This window comes from Dasypus novemcinctus, chromosome 20 (genome assembly GCF_030445035.2).
Source record: "Dasypus novemcinctus isolate mDasNov1 chromosome 20, mDasNov1.1.hap2, whole genome shotgun sequence".
In the NCBI taxonomy this organism is placed as follows: domain Eukaryota; kingdom Metazoa; phylum Chordata; class Mammalia; order Cingulata; family Dasypodidae; genus Dasypus; species Dasypus novemcinctus.
In genome coordinates this window covers 33,965,403-33,984,000 of record NC_080692.1, presented here as the reverse complement: position 1 = coordinate 33,984,000, position 18,598 = coordinate 33,965,403, and the positions used below count along the sequence as shown (strand labels likewise).

Genomic DNA, 18,598 nt, shown 5'->3' with positions numbered 1-18,598 from the left:
ACTTTTCCTCACCCCCATTGTTTTGTGCTCTCTGTGTCCATTGGCTGTATGCTCTCTGTGTCTGCTTGTCTTCTCTTTAAGAGGCACTGGAAACCGAACCTGGAACCACCCATGTGGGAGAGATGTGCTCAATCGCTTGAGCCACCTCAGCGCCCTGGTTTGTTGTGTCTCATTGTCTTTCCTCTTTGTGTCTCCTTGTCGCGTCATCTTGTTCATCAGCTCGCTGCGCCTGCCTGTTGTGCCAGCCTGTTGTGCCAGCTTGCTGTCTTGATCGTTTTCTCCAGGAGGCACTGGGAACCAAACCTGGTACCTCCCATGTTGGTGGGTGGGAGCTCAAATGCTTGAGCCACATCTGCTTCCCCAGTCATGCTATCTTGTAACTAATATTTTCAAAATCTGACTTGAATTGATAATACTTAAAGCTAGGACCATTCCATGTACGATAATGTATTCTAATTCTACTTAGATAAAAATTTATCATTGCTTTTGAATTTAATTTAATATAATATACTGGTAGTCTTTTAAATGTTAGAGATCTTCAAGTAACCTTAAGGACTTAAGAATTGAATCACTCCTAAAATAGGTGATAATCTATTTCTGTTCAATTGCTTACATTTTTCTTTCCTTTTTTCTCTCCTACTTGAAATGTACCTTCTAGACTAGGCTAATGAGAAAATCTTGGGTTTATGAAAATATCAAAGCATTTATTTCTCTGAATACTATTTTGAAATTCTAAACACAATTTATTCAGGAGTATTTACTATTTGTGTAACTCTGTATGACACTTTGCTAAGTTCTGTGCCTTATGTACAAAACAGGCCTGCTCTTTTTGTGTGTGTATAGTATGTGTTACTTGTGAAACTCTTGTGTCTGCTTTGTCTCATGAACACATCTTACAAGGATACAACTTACTTTTGGCTGCCTGACTTGTGGAAGTTAAGTAACAATGTTTCTTTGGAGCTAGGTTTGAATTTGTTGGAAGACCTCTACCTGAGTGAGTGGCTTTTTATTATCAGTTATCGAAACTCATAAAAAGTGATGCAAGAAAGAGGTCCAAATTTTGTTCTTCTGCATGGAGAAGGGGAAAACTTATTGCTGATTTAAATTAACTTCCTAATGCTGAGATCCCAGGGACTTTTTTTTTTTAATTTTAAAGCCTTATTTTATTCATCTCTCCCCTCGTTGTTTACGGTTGCTGTCTGTTCTCCGTGTGCTATTTGCTGTGTGCTCTCTTTGTCTGCTCATCTTTTCTTTAGGAGGTACCAGACACTGAAACTCGGACCTCCCATGTGGAGAGGTGCTCAGTCACCTGAGCTACCTCGGCTCTCTGATTTGTTGTGTCTTTCATTGTCTTTCCTCTGTGTCTTTTTTGTTGCTTCATCTTATTGCATCAGCTCACCATGCCTACCCACCACGCCTTCTCCAGGAGGCACTGGGAACCAAACCCCGGAGACCTCTCGTTGGTAGGCGAAAATCCAATACCTTGAGCCACAAATGTTCCCCCCCAGGGACTTTTCTTTGTTGCAGACTTTTCATCTTCTGAGGGAATGAATTATGTGGATGGATGGTAGATTTGAGTTTAGGGATGATGGTTGAGGAGTGTGAATTGACAACAGTGCTAACGTTTTGGTCTTCTCTGTCTGCTAGGTTTTAGTGAATGGAGGCCTGCTACCTACGTAGGAGGAACTGGTTGGGATCTTTGTTATATTAGCAATAAACACGACAGTGTTGTCGGATTCTCTCTAGGTTCTTGGCTATGTTATGTAAAAGAATTTAAAAACATATTAGTTTTGTTTGTTTATTAAGGAAATGAGAGAAGAGGAGAAAATAATAGAATATACTTACTTACTAGTCTGGGGGAAAAAAGGTGTGATTTAGCCTCTGTCCTTGCTTTTTAAATCATTAATTATTACTCCTACTTGCTAATGTTGGGGGAGGAGGGTCCCAGCTGTTTGCAGTTTTGATTGAGTACCCCACCTGTCACTTCCCCCATCGTTCTCAATGATAGGGTTCCTTGAGAATATCTGGGGCTTTTCCTTGTCCTGGATGATCAAGGAAACTTCTCGTGGGTTCTTCCAGCAACTTTCTGGTGGGGGTCTTTCTCTCAGAGGATTCCATGTGGAATTCCATGGCCACGTGTTTCATGGCCGTGATTTTCTGCCCATCATTTTCCCATTCCCTAAACCAGCCTTCCTCAACATCATAAAAATATGTTTGATTTTACTGTGTGAATTGTTTTTTATAGGTGTATTTTACTGTAAGATATGTGTTACACAGGATTTGTACATGGTAATATTGATTTAAAGACCATTTTAATGGAAGTCATAAAGTTATAATAAAAAGAAAAGTTAGAGATGTTTGAGTTTTCTCTTTGTGTTACTAGGCAGGCAGTGGTTAAAGGTTCCCTTCCACATCCTTTTGCCTTGACGTTGTTTGAGGACACACTGTACTGGACTGACTGGAATACACACTCCATTTTGGCTTGCAACAAGTACACTGGCGAGGGTCTGCGTGAAATCCATTCTAATATCTTCTCTCCCATGGATATCCATGCCTTCAGCCAACAGAGGCAGCCAAATGGTAAGTGATCTTGATTTTTAAATTGCAAGTTGGAATCGTTTTGTAGCACTCAGATGTCTGGCTTAAACAAGGGATCTGGGGAGGGAGGACAGATGGAAAAGAAGGAAAGTGTCAAAATTTAATTATGGTTAAATAACTTCCTAAAACGTTTCAGCTTTATATTTATCACTGCAGAACCCCTCAACTCTTTGGGGAGTCAAGCATGGAAGTGGAGAGGAAAGAAATTTTAAAAATTGAGAAAACTGTACTATGCTTGTACACAAAGGATTTCTTGCTCAATATTTTTTCTCCATTTTATCTGTGCATGTGTGAATGTGTTAAAAAAAACAAAACAACAGACTCTTGAATGGAAACCTTATTAATCTAGCTGATAGCTTTAAATACCTCAGCCTAAAATACCTCCATAAACTTTTCTTTGTGCAGTTTCTTAGTTTTGCTTCTGTTTATTCAACTTTTAGTTATTTACAGTGACTTGGGCAGTGACTCTTGATAGCAACACAGAACTAGGAGAGGACTGGAATTAGGCTTACAAGGAGTACACGAATGTTAAATGTTTAGAACTTGTGTGTAAATAAATACATGGCATACATTTAAGTGTATTTTAAATTGAGTTCCATAGACAAAAATAAAAGTTTTTGGATTATGCATGACTTTATTGGCTCCTTCCATTTAGGGAGAGAGAGTCAAATACTGAATGTGTAGTATTGGAATCTGCTGATCACGTAGCCTAAGAAAATGGTTTTTAAAAAGCCATGTGTCTTGTCACATGGCTTGTTTCTTTGTAAAAAAGAAAATGTTCATGAACTTGTATGAATTTTTTATTCTCATTGTTAGTACTTAGCTGTGGGTAGAAAATTTCCCATTACCATTTTTAAAAATGGCATTGTTGATCCTAGTTTGAGAATTTGCAGTGTCTTTGATACTGCTCTTTGATCTTTTGTATTCCATTGGTCTCTACCTTATACTGATTTTTTTCTGTGACTATTATTTGAATCTGTCCCTTCCAGTTTTCATCATTTCTACAAGTTTGCTAATTAGTTTTCTCTGCCTCCCAGTTTTCCCTTTTAGTCTATTCTGCTTATTCCTTCTATGTTAATCTTTCCAAAGCATGATTTTTTAGCACCTTTACTTCGCTTTCAGTGCCTTGCATCAGTCTGTCCCCATTCTCTCTGCTTATTCAACTTTAGTTTCTGTTAGTTAGCAGAAACCTTGACTTCTATTTCCATTTAGTCTTTTCTCCTTATTATCTCACCCATTGTACAGCCTGCAAGCATTTATTCATAATGTTTTACTACACTTGAAATGTCCTATCTCCTTCCTATCTTTCAAGGCTCCTGTCCTCCATGAAGCCATTCTTTAATTCTATAATCCTCAGTGATTTATTTCCCATTTGCTTCTATATTCATTTATAGTCTTTAATGCGCAAGATAACATTTAGCGCCATTGTCTTGTATTATTTTTTGGTTTTGTTGCAAATTTAGTCTTACTGACTAGATTTCAAGCCCTTTTAGGGCAGGGGCCTCCTGCTTTACTTCTTGTTTATGCTTTGGATACAAAATGCTAAGTGAATTCTCACTAATTAATTCCCTTCCTTGCAGATGGTCTGGTAGTCAAGTCTTTGGATCACATTTGGTAATAATTTTGGTTTATCACAGTTGCATATTTTATGGTTGTTAACTATGTGTACCTAGAGTGAGGGAGGTCATTCATAATCATTGATATTAATCAGTGTGATTTATGTTTGGCAGCTACAAATCCATGTGGAATTGATAATGGTGGCTGTTCCCACTTGTGTTTGATGTCTCCAGTCAAGCCTTTTTATCAGTGTGCTTGCCCAACTGGGGTCAAACTCCTGGAGAATGGAAAAACCTGCAAAGATGGTAAGAAGATGGTATTCAAGAAGGAAAAATTTTAGATAGCAATTGGGAACCTATATGATTTATTAAGTTACAGTTCTTTGGGAGATAGGTCAATCTCAGTCTTCACAAATAGTTTAATAAGGGAGTGTTTTCATGTTTTATGGCATCACTTGAATACTATTTTATAAGCTATTTTAGTATTTTAAGTAACATACTATTTTTGAAAAGAAAATTAAGTGTTGTTTCTTTTCTCTATCAAATCTTATAATATCAGAATTGCTACCCATGGAAATGAATTATATTTTCCATAAAGAGAAGGTTTTTAACAGTAGGTAGCACTTGTAAATAAAGAACCTCTGGTAAGGAAAAAAAAATGTTTATTAAACTTTTAGCTACAAAGAATATCATGGGATAGATATATTTTCTTAAATTCTAGAAGTATATATTTTAAATTTCCTTTTAATGACAGGACAGTGTTTTTAAAAGTAGTAAAGAATTCCATATTATGCTGTTTAAAGCTTCTTTTTATGCTTAAAAACCACACATATCTTCCTCTTCACTCTCTTAATTTCCTATGCAGAGAGTATACTGATTTAGGACATTTCAAAGGACTTCTGATTTGGGAGAACACTAGTACTTCTCTTTTTTCTTCTAAGTTAGAATGCTACTCTTCATTCTTACTGTGGATCACCATCCTGTTTCTAGCCACCAGCAAGACCTAATAAGAAATTTGTTATATTTAGCAGAGGCTTCTTTCTCTAACTCTGAAAAGCATATTAGGAAGTTCCTGGCAAGGGGGTTAGAGAGTCAGAGACGGAACTGAGTCCACGTACAGGATGTTTGTCATGACCTGGCATTGATAAATTATCCTCAAAGTCAAAGGTGAAGTTGGCTAACTCTTGTCAGACAGTTTCCATGGCAAGCAATAAGTTGGTTTCAATCTAAAACAAAGGGTTTTTGTAATGTTGCTTTTTTGTTTGTTTAAAAATATAGTTGATTTCTTTTTCTTTTTTTTTCTTATAGTTGATTTTAAAACAGCTTTATTTTATCAGTGTTGGTCTGACTGCTCTTGATAGCAGTGCAAATGTGTACTATTTACCAATATTATGAATTTCAGATATGTATTTGGCGTGTAATACATATCTGGCATGTAATAAATAAGTTAACTATTTTGTTTTGATCACCTTGCTCAAATTAATAGCTCACTTTCTCTACCTTTGTAAAGTTTTGGGCTAGCTCCTCTTGGAAGTTGGAAGGGTCGGTGAATGGTACAAAGTGATTCCTACTTGATACCTGCTATGGTATTTATAATTAGTCCTAGAGTGAAATGGTGATGTTGAGAAATTTTACTCCTTTTCTCAGTTTTGTCCACTCTAATTCCAGATTTATGCTTGAAGCTTATATGCCAGTATTTTCTTTTGGACTCATTTCTTGGATTAGGAACCTTTATTTTGTTTTTCCCATTGGCAGTCTGCTTGCTGTCTTTTCTTATAGTTTAGGTGCTTTTTTGCTTTTGGTTTACTTGGACATTAAAATTCAGGGGGAAAAAAAAAGTTGAGCTTACTATCTTTATTCTTAGCTATATTTTTATTGAATCCTAATTGGGGTTCAAAATGTTTCATAAATCTGATTGAAAAATCAGTGAAGTAAAAATTTGAAAGATGTTATTATCTAATAATAATAATAATACGTTACCCAATATTTATTGAATACTTATATGCTGGACACCTCCTTGAGTTATTTCCTTTACCCCTATGAGTTATTGATGAGGAAATCAGGCTTAGAGAGATTAGATGTTTTGCTTAAGTTTCTGTAGCTATTTGAATCCAGTTCTTTTGGATTCCCAACTCTTACTCTTAACCACTGTATTATGTTTATTTGGTTTTCTCTCTCCACTGCTGATATTTTCATCTCCATAGCTTCCTTTGTCTTTAATTCTCTCTCTCTCTCTTTTATGAAACAGCTTTATAGATGTATAATTTACATACAATAAAATTCACCCATTTTAAGTATTACAGTTCAGTAATTTTTTAGTAAATTCACAGAGCTATGCAACCATGACCATAGTCCAATTTTAGAACATTCTCATAAAGATCTTCACACTAGGTTTTTTTGTTTTTTGTTTTTACCTTTTAAAAATACTTGAATAAGCAATCTATAGCCTGTGCCTCCTTCCTCCTTTAATAATACTCAACTACTTAGCTTCTTAGCCATTATTCATTTACCTTTAAAAATTTACTTACTTACTTATTTATTTATTTTAAAGAAACTTTAAATGGTATAAATTTTGCATAAAAAATATAGGGGATTCCCATATGCTCCACTCCCTCCTCTTCCCACATTAACAACATTCTTCATTAGTGTGGTACATTTGTTACGATTGATGGACACATAATGAAGCATTGCCACTAACCATGGATATAGTTTACATTATAGTTTACACTCGGTCCTGTGCAATTTTGTAAGTTATGTCAAAATATATAATGGCCTGTATCTGTCGTTGCAGTGTCATGCAGTGCAATTCCAATTTCCCAAAAATGCCTCCGTATTACACCTATTCTTCCCTCTCCCTCCCATCAGAACCTCCAGTGGCCACTGCCTCCACATCAGTGATGAAAGTTCTTCCATTGCTAGAATAACATTAAGTCTATAGTAGAATGGTAGTAAGTATATTTTAGTCCATTTTTCATTCCCCAGTCTTGAGGATTTTGGAATAGTGATGTCCACTCTGCCTCTAATTGAGAGGGGGCTTAGATCCCTTGGGGCAAATGGATGGAATTATCTTGCTTACAGACTCTCTCTGTTCCTTGGGGATGGGCATTGTCCATCGTCATCACTTTGTTAGTTGTCCTGGGTGCGTACAATGAACTGGAGAGTATGTGGTGCAACTTTGCTGAGGTTCAGGGCCCATCTAGCACATGGATGGACCAAAGATTTCAGTCTCTTAGACATACACCTATCAAGTCTTGTACTAACTATAGGCTCAGATAGAAGGGGCAGAAGAGCCATGTAAACGGAAGCAACAAAAGAATCCAACTCTGTCTCACAGGGGAGGGTAGATTACAAAGTAAGACCCACTGGCAGGCCACCAAACTCCTAAGCTGTCTGCCCTGCCTATAGTGTCTGGATGTCTCTAGAGCTCTCAGGAGCCCTGCTATTTGAGGCAGTATTTACCATGGCAGTCAATGAGATCCTGCTGAGACATACAATAAGCGTAACTTCTGGAATGACTTCTGACTCACTTTGAAATATCTTAGCCATAAAAACTCATTTGTATTTAATATTTCCCCCTTATGGTCAAGGTCTCTTTCCAGGGGCATTCCTAGTTGGCGCTTGGTAATAATCTCTCAGTGCTAGGAAGGCTCATCCCTGGGAGTCGTATCCCACCCTGGGGAGAAGGTGGTGCATTTGTATGCTGAGTTTGGCTTAGAGAGGCTGCATTTGAGCAACAAGGAGCCCCTCAGGAGGTAATTCTTGACAACCTATAATACCAGCCTAAGTTTCAATTTCAAAGGAAAAGGTTATAAGTACAATCATCAGTATCGGGCCTGGCACATTTGTCCAAACTCCTTCATAAGGCACTGCCTCTGTACTTGAGGGATTCTTGCTTTCCCATTAGAGAATGTAGCAGAACTCTCATTGTACCCCCCTTTTTTTAAGATATATTTTATTTCCCCACCCCCCTCCACCCACTGTTGTCTGTTCTTTGTGTCCATTCACTGTGTGTTCTTCTGTGTCTGCTTGTCTTCTCTTTAGGTGGCTCCGGGAACCAGTCCTGGGACCTTCTGGAATGGTAGAGAGGTGCTCATTCTCTTGTGCCACCTCAGCTCCCTGGTCTGCTGCATCTCTTATTGTCTCTCCTCTGGGTCTCTTTTTGTTATGTCATCTTGCTGCACCAGCTCTTCACATGGGCCAGCACTCCTGTGCAGGGCAGCACTCTGCGTGGGCCAGCTCTCCACTCGAGCCAGTTTACCACGCGGGCCAGCTTGTCTTCACCAGGAGGCTCCGGGTATCGAACCCTGGACTTCCTATATGGTAGTCGAGAACCCAACTGCTTGAGCCACATCTGCTTTCCTCATTGTATGTACCTTGAAATAGCTGTTATTAATCTCAGGGACTGTGTAATCAATGAAACCAGAGAGTTGATCAAAACTTGGATTTGTTGAGCTCAGCCCTTGACCTCGTGTTTTGCTGTATTATTTTCTACACTCAATAGTCCTAGTATAATTTTGTACTAATTTGTTTTTCAATTCCTGAAGAGATTCTGTATTCTTATTTAGTGTGGCTAAATTTTGCCTGTGGGTTTCAAATTATTTCTTCATTTCATTTTCTTGCTTAGGTGCCACTGAATTACTGCTTTTAGCCCGAAGGACAGACTTGAGACGCATTTCTTTGGATACACCAGATTTTACAGACATCGTTCTGCAGTTAGAAGACATCCGTCATGCCATTGCCATAGATTATGATCCTGTGGAAGGTTATATCTACTGGACTGATGATGAAGTAAGGGCCATACGCCGCTCATTAATAGATGGATCTAGCAGTCAGTTTGTGGTCACCGCTCAAATTGCACATCCTGATGGTATTGCTGTTGACTGGGTTGCACGAAATCTGTATTGGACAGACACTGGCACTGATCGGATAGAAGTGACAAGACTCAATGGGACCATGAGGAAGATCTTGATTTCAGAGGACTTAGAGGAACCCCGGGCTATTGTGTTAGATCCCATGATTGGGTAAGAAGCACTCTGTTGTTAGTAAATTCTGTCTGGTGTTTCTGTGTTCTAAAGGTCCCTAAAAGCATTGACAAAGTTAACGTAAAATATGTGATGGGTTTCTAACAAACAGCTCTGGTAATGGCTGTTCACTTTTTAGAATACAGTGATTGAATAAAATTTCCAACTAAAGAATTCCTAGGATTTTTCCTGGAATGGTTTGAATATTTTTTCTAAATTATGTTCATGTTTGCTGACTTTCATTGTTGGCTGCAGATTTTGCTGAGGTTGCATCATGACCATGAAAAATTTGGAAAGAAAGTATTTTCAGAACTCTTTCTCTTCTCTTATAAGTTTTAATTTCACCCCATTTTCAATATTCTGGAATAATATAGTAAAGAAAGGAAAGAATATATCTTTATATTTCTACAAATACATGGATAACTTTCTTGGTTAATAATTAAGGTCAATTAGGAATATAAATTATCTTGAAGAGTTTGAAAATTTATTTATGTAGATTAATATGATGGGTTTATTACTTAGTCTGGAAATGATTTCTAAAACATTGCCAGGCTGTAGTAGCTTTACTCCTAGTTCATGATTCATTAAAAAAAAAAAAATTTTTTTTTTTGACCATACCACCCTGACCAAAAAAAGGGTGTTTTCTATATGTTCACCAAGGTTTTTTTGTTACTATAAGATTTATTCTAAGGGCTGACATACTCTTGGTATGCTTAGGCCCAATTTTTTTTTTATCTTCTCTGGTGTTGACTAATCATACCAATGTAATATGAGGGGTGGGTTTCATCTTTAGGATATCTGAAAGTTACATTTTAGTATCTGTTTTTAGCTCATTTTCTGTACACCTACAGGTACATGTATTGGACTGACTGGGGAGAAATCCCGAAAATTGAGCGAGCAGCTCTGGATGGTTCTGACCGAGTAGTTTTGGTTAATACTTCTCTTGGTTGGCCAAATGGTTTAGCCTTGGATTATGATGAAGGCAAAATATACTGGGGAGATGCCAAAACAGACAAAATAGAGGTTTGTTTCTTTATTGTTTTAAAAGAAAATTTTGCATAGTCTTATCTATAAAATTCTCTCCCTGTTGTTAGTATTTTTAAAAATTCAAGTTATTACTTACATCTTTAATAACTAGAGTTGTTAGCTTCACTTAGGTCTGCTCATTTACAGATTGTCCACCTAATCCCAACTATTCACTGTTTTGTAATACTGATCAGCCATGGTCTGTACTTGAGTGTGAAGGTATTACTACTCCTGGAAAAACTGTTTAAAACCCAAGAGTCTTAGGAGAAGAATGTCTGAAGCAGTGTAATATACATAAGAAGAATACTTGATTTATTATTATATAGGAATTATTAAAGTCCATGTTTGGTCTTACCCTTTTTAGCTCACTGTGACTGATTAGTTTGAAAAAAAATCTGTCAATTACTTATTTTCCCCACTTCAGATGAATTTTAACACATTAGATATAGACATATATTCAAAATCACAAATAGTTAATAAATGAGAATTTATTGGCAGCTGAGGGACAGTGTTTCAGAATAATAATGAGGAGAGATTACATAACAATATATAATATAGATTGAGAAGGATTTATTTTCTTAGCTTGCAGTGAGTGCAGTGTATCTTAAAGTGAGTTTTCCTTCTAGATTCTTCGTTCTGTCTTCTTGAGCTGTTCATGTGTATGAAGTGGTTCAAGTGTATTTGCTTCCTCATTTGCTTCCTTGCTGAGTAGTATTAGCATCCCTAAGCCTGCTGTTCAGATCCATCTCTCTCCTTCCCAGGTTTGCTGCTATGTAGCTGTTCTTTATTCTTGGTCCTCATTTTTGACAAGACGGGTGTTAGTGATGTAAGCCATTGTCAGAGCTTTTATTAATGCTCAATCTACTTCTGCCACTTTCACACATGCTTTATGGCCATTTGGCACTAAGAGTAAGAAAGGGGCAGGGGAAGGAAGGGTTGCATGTGTGGATCAGAATTACCTCCAAGTTTTTAAGTTATACACAAAAAACCTCTGTTTATTCTTTCCCTGGAGATTCTGGTGAAGTTTCTCTAGCTGGGCATAAATGTTTTTGCCGTTTTCTTTTTGCAGACATACCTTGGAAATAGGGGGAGTAGAAATTGTTACTTATTCCCTTATTACTTGTGATGCTTTGTAAAATTGCTGATATGTGGCAAATCAAGAAAAGAGCACGCCCTTTCATCTTAGTTTTACATGATTTGGGAAGAACTGATAATCTCCGTTTCTGAGACTGGTAGTGATAATAGGAGCAACTGACAACCTTACTTGATATTATGCATGTCAGATTATGATTGTGACAGCTCTCTTCTCTTTTGGAAGACTTGAAGTTTATTTGACATTAAACTCCCAATATGTGTTTATTGTATATTTGGGAAGAAAAGTTAATTGGTAAATGATGATTATGTAACAATGCAAGGCATGGTAAAGTGTTGCAATTTTTTTCCATACCTTAAATTTGTTATAATTTTTCCATGCAGCTACTTATTATTTACACTGTGTGTTAGTATTATGCATTTGTTATAGTTCATGAGAGAACACTATTTTATTTGTGTTGTTAACCACAGTCCCTCTTCCACCATATGGTTCACTGCCCGATACAGTCCCATGCCTTATATTACTTATCCAAAGTGTACACGCAGTGGCTCTCAATTTCATCATGGAATTTTGCAGTCATCACCTCAGTAAATTTTTGAACATTTTCCTTAGTCTGAAAGAAAAAATTCCATACCCCTGTTATTGTCCCAAGTATTAACGTTTTGAGTGGATCTGATGGGAAGGGCTCAGAATGTTCTTTCAACTTATGTTATCTGTTCCCTCAGTGGAGAGTCTTTAGATCAACTTCTCACTTCCTTTTTGTAAGTGGTGATATTACTAGATGCTGGCTGTAAGAGACACTGGGTCTAAGGATTAGGGAAACCAGGGAAAAAGATTGGGGTGCTCTGGGTTTCAGATTCATGTTTTATTGCACAGGGTTGCAAAAAAGAACCAGTAGGTTTACCTTGTATGTATAACCAGTTTCTGGAAATAGTAACAGGACACAGGGCATTGCTAATGATGTCATCTTAAAAAGAATGATGGCAGTTGCTGAATGACTGCTGCTGTAATATAGGCCGTGTCTCTAAGAATATGTTTGCTATTAAAAATATGTTGTCCTACTTGTCAGAGCTGATAGTGGCCACTTATCTGGAGTTCTCATTTAAAATGTATTTGCTGGTACTCATTTATGATTCTTCATTATGCTGAAATGACTCCACTGCCTTCTGCAAACAAACTTTCCAATTTACTTGTTTGTACTGTTCTTTTTCTCCCTGCCAGATTTTAATTTCCTTACCAGTTTTTACTCTCCCTACCAGTTTTTACTCTAGTATTGTGGGACTTCCTGAAAGCATTCACAGAGAGGATAATTTCCATCTTCCAAGTAGGGGAAGCATCAAAAAGCCATTATTTCTGTTTTATATGACGGCCTGCAGTAGGCAGAAGCAGATTGTATCTTAACAACATTCTCATTTTTCTTGGTCAGATTTCATTGCTAAAAATGTCTTTTGCACTTAGGGTTTGCAGTACTGCTTATCAATAACAAAGATATTTGCTCAGTAATTTATAAGTTTAAAGCATTTGCTTGCTACAATATAAAGTTAAAATTCTATTATTAGTTTATATTTTCTTATTCGAAATGTTTTTCTCATTACATAACAGTTTAACTTACTGACAAAGTTAAAAGTTTTTCAAATCACTGGTTTTACTGAAAAGACAGCTAAATTTTTCTCACAATTTATTCTCTCATTTTAAATTTTTATGTTTTTACCCTTTTCATTTCTAAAAAATGCAGCAATACCTGGTAGTTCTAGGTAAAGGGATGTGAACTTGTTTTTAATCTCTTTAGTTGTAAATTTCCCTACTTAAGAGAAAACAGTGTCCCTAGGTAGTTCTGTCCAAATCTAATTACGTTTGGCACAACTATGTTGCAAAACAGAAGTGGTGATTATTAGAATCTTTGTACCAAGAAATTTTGAATAAAGAGGGTATTATTGTGTATGTTTGAGTGCTGAAAACTTGGCATTTGGTGAATGTTCTATTTCATATTTTAAGTCTGAAATTGCAGGGCTACATAGTCCTCTGATGACAGCTTTCTCTATTTTATCAATACCCTAATAAGGAAATTTGTTTCCCAAGTATTCAGATTTCTTTTTAAAGGAATTTCTTTGTCTGGCATCTTAGCCTGTGCATTGTGAAAGTCTTTAAAAACATACAAGGATCTGTCGATGATGATTTTTCTTACTGTTGTTTCTAAGATTAATTCCTTCTTAAAAAATTATAATCATGTATTGTTAAGTAAATTCCTTCTGTTTATATGACAAGTGTTGCTTTTGAATCTTTTTTCCAGTTTGATGCTTATTAAAATTGATTATACCTTCAGATTTAGAGAAATATTCAAGATACTGAACTTAAAATTCCTGAATTTTGTCCATTTTTACTATATATGTGTATATTATATATATATATATATTTTCTACTATCACCACCACTCCCAAATCTTCTTGACATATATTCACAGAAGAATATGATAAATTCCATCATTAGGTGCCTCAGCTGAACAGACTACCTGGATTTTGGGCCTATAGTTACTGAGTTCTAAACATGGGTGCTGTCCTATTATATCATCTTGCATTTGTTGGGTTGTATCTTACGATAACATACTTACAAACTCATTTACTTAGTATAGTGCCTCTTCAGATTGTTTCTATTATTTATTTTTGTTTTTGTATTGACTCTAATGACTTGACTTTGATACTTTGTGAGGATTTATAATATAGTTACTTTATTCTTATTTTTTTTTTAAATATTTTATTTTATTATTTTATTTTATTTCTCCCCCTCCCCCCCGCCCCAGTTGTCTGCTGTGTCCACTTGCTGTGTGTTCGTCTGTGACCACTTCTATCCTATTCTATCAGCGGCACTGGGAATCTGTTTCTTTTTGTTGTTGTTGCATCATCTTGTTGTGTCATCTGGTTGTGTCACCTCTCCGTGTATGCGCTGCCATTCTTGGGCAGGCTGCATTTTCTTTCGCGCTGGGTGGCTCTCCTTATGGGGCGCACTCCTTGCACGTGGGGCTCCCCTACGCGGGGGATACCCCTGAGTGGCATGGCACTCCCTGGGCGCATCAGCACTGCGCAGGGGCCAGCTCCACACGGGTCAAGGAGGCCTGGGGTTTGAACTGTGGACCTCCCATGTGGGGTAGGTGGATGCCCTATCCATTGGGCCAAGTCCACTTCCCTATATTATTCTTAAATATGCTGAACAGATTTATGTACCACAGTTAATTCATAATTCATTAGTTTGCAGATAAGTAAAGGTATTTCGTGGGTTTTCAAAGGGCTGTTGCCATTGAATAAAAGTAAGTTGTTTCCTGATCTCATGAAATTAGCCATTATTTTTTTGGATAATGCCACGCACTCACAGAAACATTTTGCAGTGATGGTTATTTCTATTCCAGGTTTCTCTTCCTAAAAATTCAACAGTGCTTGCTACTTTTTGCTTAATTAGCTTTTATTTGCCAAAGGTCATGTATAGCTTTCTACTTAGGAAAAAAAAACACAGTAGATTTCAAGTTTCCTAATACTATACTTTTTGTGTTATGCTCTGCTCTTTCTTAGACTGTTTTTAGTGCATAAGATTCCATTTTAAACAACCACAAAACTACAGAATAAGATGCCCCTTACAAAATAGCGAAGACCCCCAACGAGTGTTCTTGTACATCCAGAGCCCCAAGCACAGCTGCTCTGGGAGAAGAAGCTGCACTGATTCCTATTTATTTTTTAAATAATTTGCAAAAATAACGTATCTTTCACTAAGCTTTAATTACATAATCATATTATTACCAACTGTATTAAATTAATAGTGATGCCATTTTCATCATTCCTACTATATTTAGTAATTGGAATTTTACCGTAAGGAAGAGCTATCCCTTCTCCTTTATTTGTTCATATCAGTATGGACTCATGATGGATATTTACTTCATTCTATGGGTTATATTCCATTATTATCATTATTTTGTTATATTACTTTTCCCAGAATTGGTCATCAGGAGCACCTTAAAGTTGGCTCCTTGTCCTTTTCACATACCCCCATCATTTTTTAGATCCTTCCTTTCTTTCCTGACACAGCAGTATGTTCCAGCCTCATGTTATATTTCATTTACCCCCAACCCCGGAACCAGCTGTTCTTCCAGGGAGCTCTGGTTCCTTTTAATTTTTTAATTAAAAAAAAATTATTGAAGTATATCACTCATACATAAACATACATAAATAATAAGTGTATAGTAATAGTTATGAGCTTACAAAACAAACATATATAACATCATACAGGACTCTCATAACTCACCCTACCATTAATACCTTGCATTGTTGTTAAACATTTTTAACTAATGATTAAAGAGCATTGTCAAAATATTACTACTAACCAAAGTATTTTCCCCCAACCCACCCTCTTATTATCTTTATATCATTTATATGTGAGCATTAATAAACAATTAATATATAGTAAAAGTTGTGAACTTACAAAGCAAACATGTATAACATCAGACAGGGGTCCCATACATCAACCTTCCACCAACACCTTGCATTGTCATGAAATGTTTGTTACAAATTATGAAAGAATATTGTCAAAATCGTACCAATGATTATAGTCCTTATCTTACATTTGATGTGTTTCCCCTCCAAAATACCCTATTATTATTATTTAAATATATTTTTTATGACAGAAGTCATAAAGGTATAAATCAGGCACAAGTGCAGAATTCCCAAACAATACCCCTCTATCAACACACCACACTGTGGTGGAACGTTTGCTACAGGTAAGATAATATCATCTGATTGTTACCACGTCCATTTTATACATTTGGCTCATGTTTTCCATACTGCACCATTATCAACACAGTACATCTTTGGCATAGACGGATGCAAGAATATTGTATTATTACTGCTAACCACAGTTTGTAGGTCACTCCAGTTGTATTCCACATTCCCACCACCCTGCAGTAATGATGTACATTTGCTCTCGCTGACAAAGGACACTCTTGCATCTATACCCTCAATCACAATTCTTATCCACCTCTTGGTTCACTCTGCTGTTCAGTTCCTAGATTTTTCTCCAGCATTCTGTCAGTTGGCATTTACATACCTAGATACATACCATTTTCAGCCACATCCCCATTGATAAAATAGCTGTTAATCACTACTTGTTATCATCCACTGTATACATTTCCACACTTTTACAGTAAAGCCATTAAAAACTTCTGCATACATTAAACATCAGTTGTCATCTCAGTTCCTCTCTTATCTCCTTTAAGAATCTACCACCTACCACTAGGTCTTGAAGATATTCTCCTACAATTTCTTCTAGAAGTTTTATGGTTCTTGCTTTTATTTTTAGGTTTTGATCCATTTTGAGTTAATTTTTGGATAAGGTGTGAGATAGGCATACTCTTTCTTCTTTTGGCTATAGATATCGGTTCTTTCAGCACCATTTTGCTGAATGGACTGTTCTGCCCGAGCTGTTTGGATTTGACAGACTAGTCAAAAATCACTTGGCCATACCTGTGAGGGTGTTTCTGAATCTTCAGTTTGGTTCCATTGGTCTTTGTATCTGTATGCCAGTACCATGCTGTTTTTACCACTATTGCTAGGTAATATGATTTAAAGTCTGGAGATGAGGGTTCACTTTTCCTTTTTATGATGTTTCTGGCTATTCAGGACCCTTTACCCTTCCAAATAAATTTGATAATCATGTTTTCAATTATTTTTTTAAATGCTCGTAGAATTTTTATCTGGATTGCATTGAATCTGTATATCAATTTGAGTAGAATTGACATCTTAATGATACTTATGCTTCCAGTCCATCAGCATGGAATGTTCTTCCAGATATTTAGGCCTTTCTTGATTTCTTTTAACACTGAGTTGCAGTTTTCTGAATACAAGTGCTTTACATCACTGTTTAAGTTTACTCCTGACAATTTGAGTTTATCTGTCATATTTTATTTTCAACACTCTACTTTTAGTTACTTTTATTGACCTTCATTTCTGAACTCTTCCAGACCTCCCTCTCCTGTCTTTTTTCTTTTCAGGCTTTAGCACACCCTTTAATATTTCCTGAAAATCTGGTCTCTTGCTTAGGAATTCTCTCAGTTCCTGTTTATCTATGAATTTTCTAATCTCCCCTGCTTTTTTGAAAGACAGTCTTGCTGAATATAAGATTCTTGGCTGGAAGTTTTTCTCTTCTGGTATTTTAAATATATCAGACCACTGTCTTCTTGCCTCCAAGGTTTCTGGTGAGAAAGCAGCACTTAATCTTATTGGGTATGCCTTATATGTTGTACATTGCTTTTCTCTTGCTGTTCTCAGAATTCTCTCTTTGTCTTTGGCATTTGACATCCTGATTAGTATGTATCTTGCAGTTGGTCTATTTGGATTTTTTTGGATGGGAGTACCTTGTGCTTCTTGGATATGGATATCTATGTCCTTGAATAATATTACTTCTTCAAATATTGCTTCTTCCTCTTTTCTCTTCTCCTTCTGAGAAGCCCATGACACAAATGTTTGCACACCTTTTGCTGTCATTTAGTTCCCTGAGACCCTGTTTAATTTTTTCCATTCTTCATCTATTCTTTTGTATATTCACTTTCAGAGGCCATTTCTTCAAGTTCACCAATACTGTCTTCTGCCTCCTCAAATTTGCTATTATATGATTCCAGTATATTTTTAATTTCATTTATTGTGCTTTCATTCCCATAAGATCTGCTTTTAAATTCTTCTTTGTGCTCATCCAGTGTTGTCTTAATATTCTTGATCTCTTTAGCCATCTCATTGAATTTATTACTGAGATTTGTTTTAACATCTGCTATTAGTTGTCTCAACTCCTTTATGTCATCTGGAGGCTTATCTTGTTCCTTTAACTGAGCCATAGCTTCCTATTTCTTAGTGTGGATTGTAAATTTTTTTTGGTGTCTTGGCATCTGGCTTACTAGGGTATTTATTCTGGGTGCAGAGTTTTCTTTTGTTGTTTAGGGCTTTTGCCCTTTCTCCCTTGCTGGTTGTGCAGTAGAAGCCAAGGATGTATTTGGTGCTGTAAGCTGTGGAGGCTCAAGCTGCCCTCATTGGCCCAGAGACCAGTGAAGCTTTCCCAACTTTTTCCTTTGCTAGGCGTAGGGACAGAGTCACAGCTGTGTGGAAAAATCCAAGTCATGGAGGCCTAGACTATAGTTGCCCAGAGAGACTGATGAAGCTTCAAGACCCTTTCTCCCCTGTCTGGGGTGGGGATGGAGCTGCAGGTGTGGGCAGCAGTCTTTGCCAGTGCAGGTCCAAAATGACTGCAGTTGCCCCAGTGGACTTCTGATTATTCAG

The 18,598-nt window shown here is 36.7% G+C and overlaps 1 protein-coding gene across 1 annotated transcript in view; it reads left to right on the top strand.

The window, feature by feature from the left end:
- The window catches only part of LRP6 (LDL receptor related protein 6), a 189,593-nt gene that overhangs the window by 99,991 nt on the left and 71,004 nt on the right, over window positions 1–18,598 (top strand). The window contains exons 4-7 of the mRNA XM_058282808.2: window positions 2,384–2,580; window positions 4,329–4,460; window positions 8,779–9,175; window positions 10,027–10,198. Of these exons, the coding sequence (XP_058138791.1) occupies window positions 2,384–2,580; window positions 4,329–4,460; window positions 8,779–9,175; window positions 10,027–10,198 (898 nt within the window). The remainder of the gene's footprint in view (window positions 1–2,383; window positions 2,581–4,328; window positions 4,461–8,778; window positions 9,176–10,026; window positions 10,199–18,598) is intronic.